The sequence below is a fragment of the Sinocyclocheilus anshuiensis genome, unplaced genomic scaffold (genome assembly GCF_001515605.1).
Source record: "Sinocyclocheilus anshuiensis isolate Anshui unplaced genomic scaffold, SAMN03320099.WGS_v1.1 scaffold160, whole genome shotgun sequence".
Taxonomy (NCBI): domain Eukaryota; kingdom Metazoa; phylum Chordata; class Actinopteri; order Cypriniformes; family Cyprinidae; genus Sinocyclocheilus; species Sinocyclocheilus anshuiensis.
The window spans coordinates 1,310,292-1,317,845 of record NW_015554119.1 but is presented as its reverse complement, the minus strand read 5'-3'; the positions used below and the strand labels follow the sequence as shown (position 1 = coordinate 1,317,845).

General features: G+C 37.2%; 2 protein-coding genes and 1 long non-coding RNA gene across 4 annotated transcripts in view; all 3 read right to left on the bottom strand.

Annotated features, from left to right (window-relative positions):
- LOC107669944 (E3 ubiquitin-protein ligase TRIM39-like) overlaps positions 1-3,385 on the bottom strand; it is a gene marked incomplete at its 5' end in the record, with an annotated part of 6,231 nt that extends 2,846 nt beyond the window's left edge. The window contains 4 exons of the mRNA XM_016462379.1: positions 463-595; positions 687-920; positions 2,971-3,066; positions 3,191-3,385. Coding sequence (XP_016317865.1) covers positions 463-595; positions 687-920; positions 2,971-3,066; positions 3,191-3,385 — 658 coding nt within the window. The remainder of the gene's footprint in view (positions 1-462; positions 596-686; positions 921-2,970; positions 3,067-3,190) is intronic.
- Positions 3,386-3,394: 9 nt separating this feature from the next.
- LOC107669963 (uncharacterized) lies at positions 3,395-5,585 on the bottom strand. Its single transcript, XR_001632047.1, has 3 exons — positions 5,471-5,585; positions 3,657-3,764; positions 3,395-3,535 (listed from the first exon to the last, which is right to left on the bottom strand). It is a non-coding gene; the product is annotated as an uncharacterized LOC107669963 (long non-coding RNA).
- A 202-nt stretch (positions 5,586-5,787) lies between these two features.
- LOC107669957 (chromatin modification-related protein MEAF6) overlaps positions 5,788-7,554 on the bottom strand; it is a 5,400-nt gene continuing 3,633 nt past the window's right edge. For both annotated transcript variants that reach the window (XM_016462394.1, XM_016462395.1), the window contains one exon: positions 5,788-6,215. In XM_016462394.1, the coding sequence (XP_016317880.1) occupies positions 6,201-6,215 (15 nt within the window). In that variant the 3' untranslated portion in view covers positions 5,788-6,200. The remainder of the gene's footprint in view (positions 6,216-7,554) is intronic.

Genomic DNA, 7,554 nt, shown 5'->3' with positions numbered 1-7,554 from the left:
ACAGTATAAGTCATTATAATCCATAATTATGTCCCCACTGGATGCAACGAATGCCTCGTTTGTAATGGGTTTTCATGTTTTTGAATCATCGCTCCGGCCTGACAGGGCATCATCACAATATGGTAAGGGGTGTAACATTTCCGTCACACACTTGAGGTATTCGGCCAATCACAATGCACTGGATAGCTGGCCAATCACAGCACACCTCACTTTTTCAGACCGATGAGCTTTGTAAAAGAAAGGCGTTTCAGAAAGGTGGGGGGCATAGAGGAGAAACAATAATGTACAGTATGTGGAAAATAATGTGTTTTTTTAACCTTAAACCGCATAAACACATTTCATTACACCAAATACACAAAATAATGTTCTTTTTAGCAGCATCATATGACCCCTTTAAGGTTATATTTAAAGAATTGTGTACAACATCATGAATATATCTGATCAATTTATGTATTGACGCACCAGTAAGTTTCTCATGTAGAGTGTCTTGTAGTTTAGTCAGAGCTCTGCTCAGAGTCTCCAGACTCTTATGAGTCTTCACACTGATCTCAGAGCAGTTCCTGGTGTTTTCAGGGCTGGACAGGGATGAGTAACTCTACAGCAGTAGAGAGGAGAAATCCTTCAGCATGGGGAGTGTTATGGTGTCATATACTGCATTATCACTGATCAGAGAGATGTTCACTGACCTGTAGGAGGTGGAGGTGATCTTCAGTGTGTGAGAGTTGCTCCAGCTCAGTGTTTCTCATCTTTAGCTCAGTGATCTCCTGCTCCAGCTCTTCAATGAGCTCTTGCTCCTCTTTCTCTGCTGCTTTCTGCTGCTCCTCAATCATCTCCAGCACTTCAGACTTAGATCTCTCAATGGAGCGGATGAGATCAGTGAAGAGCTCAACACGGGCGGCTTTCTCCTCCTCTGTGTTTCTCTGCTCAACCAAGTCAACCAACAAATTATTATCTGTGTTTGCTAAGGCAAGAATCAGTGTTACTCTTCCTCATGCTTAAGTGTTTTAGAGAGTTTTCCAAATCCCTCAACCAAAGTATTAAACTTCATCCTCAATGATTCCTCAAATCATGTGTCTTGGTGAAGACAGATGTGCTATTTCTTTAGTGATCAGGTAATCACAGCCGTGTCGATATTCAGACCAACATGCAATAAACACAATAATTAAACAAGAAGTTACTATAAATTAACTGGCATTTTAGTGACTTTTTCTATATTTGCTCCAACCACCAAAAAGAGTTTAAAATAAAGCTACAACATATTGTAGCGATGATTCGTTCCTGATTTAAGTGTTTTTGAACAAATCATTTGATTGAATGAATCAAAAACAAAAACACTTGTCAGCACCTACTGGTGTAACGATGTTATCTGCAGAAAGAGTCACTGTAAAATCCCCACCATTAATAGGTCTATGTCAGTCACATGTGTTTTTTTCTGTGTGACGCCATTTTGAAATATCTGTACATTGAGCAATGAAGTGAAAGTAAAAAGGGTACAGTAAAGATCAATTAAATAATCAAACTGAAGAAGCAGAAACAAACCAAGTGGATACGATACTGAGTTAATTTCATCAAAGATATGGAACCGTAAAGTTCCACAAAAAGTTGAGTGCCGGCCCGCATTGCTATTACTGCCTCCAACCTCATATTCTAACTATCTTGTTTACAGTATAAGAACTTATATTATTTACTTATAATTGATATGTGTGTTTGTCAGCACACAATACAGTTGTAACTTAACATATACTGTATAGTGCCATCAGCCACCTTGCTCTCTAAGATATATCGGCATCAGCTGTCAAAAAACCTATATCGGTCGACCATTACTGCATAAGTAAATCACATGCGAAGTATGTCAGCTGTCAGTTTTCTTCCAACAGGTGGTTTGCATCTGCATATCTGTGCACACATAAGTAACATTCAGTCTGTGGCACTGAATGGTGTTGTGTGTCCCCTCTTCAGTGTGTCGCTGACCCCTTTCTCTAGCCTCCTATGTCCCTTCCTCGGTGTGAATCTGACCACTTTCTCCAGCCAGGTGGGCCATCATCTCAGCTGGCTGCAGTGTGTTTTTCCTTAACTGCTCCCACTTACAGTTTAGTCATAAGCATATGAAATAAAAATTATGTATAAAAACGTAGTCAGTACCTTTCAATCCCTAACAAAATTGTAATTAGCAAAAATTATAGTTTTGTCATTGGAAATGTATTTTAGTAGACGTATTCTGTTTAAATTGCATTTGAGTAAAGTAAAACCCAAGTAACTCAAGTACTTTACACCCCAGATGATTACATGACATTTTATAATATTAACAAGTCCAGATTAACCCATTTCTGCTCCCCCGCTCCCTGGTTGTCTGTTGTTTAATAGCATGGATAATCCAAAACTACACATGGGTATAATGTTAGCTACTTTAGAAAATAGAGAACAAGCACATCTGTAAACATTACTTAAAAAAAACATCTTTTACGTCACTTTATGAAAATGTTGAGAGCAAATGTACATAAACAAGGATATCTTGGCAAAAGTGATGTTTTTGCATCTCACCCCTGCATCGCAGACCATTAAATGCCTTTTTGTTGATTGGCTACCTATAGTCTATAACTTTTTTCAAGATGGGAAACCTGAAAATTTTTGCTTTGTGGTCAGGTTTTCAGCCTTTCCCATCGTGGGACTTGTTATTGCAGCTTTTCACATAACACAAGCATACCATTTTACAGATAAAAGGAAGCAACTGAAAAGACAATTCTCCAACCACAGGCCACCACAAAAAAAGGCTGCTACACCCACAATGCAATTTGGTTATTAGTAGTTTGATGTCATCTGACAAAGACCAATACACATTCTGACTGAACAAACACAGACGAGTGATACAGTGAAAAGTCCCAGTGGTGCTGCACTGTATACCAGGAGTCTTGGAGGACCGCAACTAAATGATCTACAATAAATATTTTACTTTTTACTGAATTAACTCACTTTTCTGACTTCTGCTGAGTGTTTGATGTTTTGAATCTTCTTGATTCTGTCCTGGATCATCTGTTTTGCATCTTTCTGTGTATTCATCAGTTGAGTCTATAGACAGAGAACAACACACAATATGTTTTCATAATTGAGTCACTTAAAATAAATTGTTAAATAAAAATGTGATTCCTCATGATATGAGCCCTTTAAAATCAGTTTTGTTAATAACTTCTACCTTCTTCTCTTCACTCTCCTCTTCTAAAGAAACAGTGTTGTGGGTCTTGTGTTCTTTCACAGCACACATCAGACACACACACGTCTGATCATCTCTACAGAACAGCTCCAGAGGTCTCTCGTGTTTCTGACATATATAGTTCTTCAAATAACTCACAGGATCGATCAGTTTGTGTTTCTTTAAACCTGCCACTTTCAAATGAGGCTCCACCTGCCACTCTCAAATGAGGCTCCAGGTGAGTTTCACAGTAAGAGCTCTGACACACCAGACACGACTTCAGGGCTTTCAGCTTTCTTTCCTCACAGAAGTCACACAGAACTTCAGGCTGACTTGAGGATGACATAGCTGGATGGAGAAATGAATATAGAGTGGCTGATAATAACCTGCACTTGTGTAGTCAACATGTGCAGAGCTTGAATCTGTGGTTGATGATAAAGTATAAGAACTAATTAGGTTATTGACTTACATGGAGGATCGTCTATACTCCCTCTCCTTTTTCGTGTATATGATGGTGTTGGGGAAGATTCTGCCATTGTTCTTCACTTATGCCTTATGCCTTTTCAAGGGGAAAAAACTATACAAACAAATAAATAAACAAAAAAACCCAACAAACATTATAATAACTATAACTGTAACTATAACCGCTGTTTATGTTAAAGGAAAAGTACTCTACTCTTAAAATTAACAAACATTTTGTATGGCCAAGTGGTAGTATTAGTGGTATAATTTAGTTTTAAGTAAATGTGATTTTTCAGCTGCAGTGTATTTCAAATGAAATAGTTTTAATTGTATTTCATTGTAGTAAACATTTTATTTTGTAAGAGAAGAGTTCCTTTCAAAACCCATGCACTCATAAAACTGCTGTTTATATTAAATGCAAACAATAAACAAACAGATCTTTTTGAAATATTCTCTGACAAAACGTCCCCCCCACAAAAAAAAAACTGATGCAAGGTCAAGTTTTATTTCATCTTCTTAAGCATGTCTGCATTTAGACAGTCATACTTCATGTTTCTTCACTCTTCATAAGGTGTCTGACACACCAAACTCTGAAGGACTGCCAACTTTTCAGTTCAACTTATAGTGAGAATTCCCCCCAGGGGTGGGGTGGAGGGTTTGGTTGGGTTGTTTTGTTAAAAATATATATCAGCAAGAATAATAATGTGCAACGAGAGAATTGTAAGATTTTCAAGTCATTATAATTGCAGCAGCATTTCAAAAATATTATTAATGTATTAATCTGCATTTACATTGCTTAACCTTAACGAACTTCTGATTTGACAAATTACATTTTTCACCCTTCCATTGCTATGGTTATCAGCATATTATGAGTGAATACCGTATTTATATGAGGGATGAGGGATTTATATGTCACTCCTGAAACTTTTGCCAGTACCCGATTATTACTTTTACTATTACTATTTATTTATTATCTATTACTTTTAACCCAGGGCTGTCCAAACTCGGTCCTGGAGGGCCGGTGTCCTGCAGAGTTTAGCTCCAACCCTAATTAAACACACCTGACCCAGCTAATCAAGCTCTTACTAGGCATAGAAACTTCCCGTCAGGTGTGTTGAGGCAAGTTGGAGCTAAACTCTGCAGGACACCGGCCCTCCAGGACCGAGTTTGGACAGCCCTGTTTTAACCGATTATTAGTTTTAACTGAAGGTGCTCTTGCTTCTGTTTTAAGGTGCTTTTAACATGTGAGAAAATGGACGTGTGACATAAGATTGTGAGAAAAGTGTCAATTGCATGAGTCGGCAGCCGAGCTTTGTAGCAGGTTCAGTTTTGTGTCTAAGTCATATATCCTTCATGTTTCTTTAGTCTTTGTCATGTGACAACATGACTGAAACACCAAACTTTGCTGTACAACCAACCAAATGACTTTTAATACTGATGCCATTTCGGTGCAGTAAACAACTAAAGTAGTAGACTATTTGACATGATCAACCCTGGGGCATGTTGCATAAACATATAGCCATGTTAAGAGTGTCTTAAGAACTGGTATGACCAAATAGCAGTTAGTTGGGGGTAATCAGTCTTACTTTTCGGTATCATATTGGACCAATGTACGTTTTTATGTAACTGACTTAGAAAAACAAAAAAAATTGTTGTGAGTGCTCTTAAAGAAAAACTAAATATACTAACTTGTAAAACCAGTTTTAGCAGCCCATGGCTCTGTTCAAAGCATTCCAGTTTGACATTAACCCTATCGAACCAGACCATTTAATTTCCATTAGAACCCTGCTCCGGACGATCTCTTGTATTTTTATCACTTACCTCTGAGTATCAGATGTGTCCCACAAGGGTCTTTGAACAGCTCAGTAAATATTCTGTTGTTTAAAGAGGCTGATCGTTTCAGGCGTCAATGTGGTTGTTGATCAAGCTACTTGCCTGAATCTGTCTCCAGTGATGTCAGAGCTCCTCCTGTATTTACATATTTACATTTGTTCCTGTACTCGGTGTGTTGGGTTCATATGTGTCTGTTTGTATTGAGCCTGATGTTTCTCAAGAATACATTCATTTATCAATATGATTACAGTCTAAATGATGGAAAGTTACAAAGTTTAATTCAAGAACTGTTCAACAAACACAGATCATTGTCTTATTTCAGTTTTATTCAAAACAAGATGGTATAAAACAACAAAAAGTGTAATAACATGACCAACTTTTTACATTAGCTACACAAGTTTAACAAAACAAAAGTGAAAGATATCCAAAAGCAGGAGGGAAAGGTTTGGATCCACTCATACATCATCCATGTAACATAAATAAAAAGATTCCATCATTATGAGCAGAACTGGAACCTCATGTCTACAATACATATCATGCAATAACAGGTGGATCTGAATCCATCAGAGAATAAAAATCACATGAGAGCTTCACTACGATCAGGAAAGAAGCAAACACAAAAGTGGAGAAATGCAGCGGAAGATCCAGACGTTCTAGACAGGAGAGAAGTGGAGCTGACTGAAGAGGTTTGGTTTGCGTGAATATTATCCGGGATCCATTAGGCCGAGTAATCCTGCAGAATTAAACAATTACGCAGAGAAAACCACTCTGGATACAGATATGACATAATAGAGTGTCTTACAAATAAAAGTAAAAGCTTCTACAGATGAAATTTACATTTAATTATATTATTAATCAGATTAACAAAATATTTCTCAATACACTAAGCAGCAACAGAATATTCAGTTTTTATACGATTTTCACTGACTGGTCAGTAGTGACGTCATCGGCTACATATTGAAACTTTAAAGGGGATGTTTAAGGCTATTTCATGCATTCTGACTTGTACACAGTTAAGGAGTTGGATTCTCATGCTAAACATCGCCAAACTTTCAATAGCGCCACCCAGTGCATTTAGTTATAACTGCCTTTTAGTTTTTTGTGCTTAGGATTTATCATGGATTCCCTTCATTTAAGGCAAGCATGATTTATGGCATAATCAACACTTAGTAAAGTTCGAATAGTTTTTTTTCTCTTTCGAATAATAATTACAAGGGATGCACCGATACCACTTCTTCCAGTACTCGCCCGATACCGATACTTTTATTTTTGGTACTTGCCGATACGGAGTACCGATACCGATATTTTTATTGCATTTGTACATTTTTTAAATATTGGGTACAGAAACCAAAAGAGTATGTATAATGTTAGTTGGTTAACTTCATTTATCAAATAGATACAGTCAAACCAAAATTTATTCAGACACCTTCAACATTTCTCACATTATCAGTTTATTCGCTATAGTTTAGAAAATGGTAATAAAATATAACAAGAACTCAGAGTTAAACTGTGTCAGAACAAATTGTCAATATTTACACAACTATCAATACTTAGTCGGGCAACCCTTAGCCTTAATGACAGCATATAGTCTCCTGGGCATGCGGTCACCCAGCTTCATGCAAACCTCAACTTCAATCATTTTTGGTCCCAATTTGTATCAGTTTTACTGGTAGTCCACTGTATGAAGAATGTTTGGGTATACTTTGTTTATTTTGCTATCCTCACTTTACATAAATGAACTATAGTGTCCTGCACCCACTTGTAAAAAAATATTTAAAAATTATATCTGGTCTCTGAATAATTTTTGGTTTGACTGTATATCCTTTGGTTATTTTCACACTTAATTATGCCCATTAAAATGTATTTTACAAGTTTTTGTTACTTTCACTGTTCATTTTTTCTCTCTCTATAGGGCCTTTCGCACCGCTTTAGTTCCAGAACTAAATGTACAGTACTAAAGTACTGGGACGATTCTGCGCGAACTATTTCCCAGCACCATTTAAAGGGTTGCATTCGCACCGACAGTGTGTACTAAGAAGTGACGTAAGCCGGTCGACAGCGACGTCATTTGT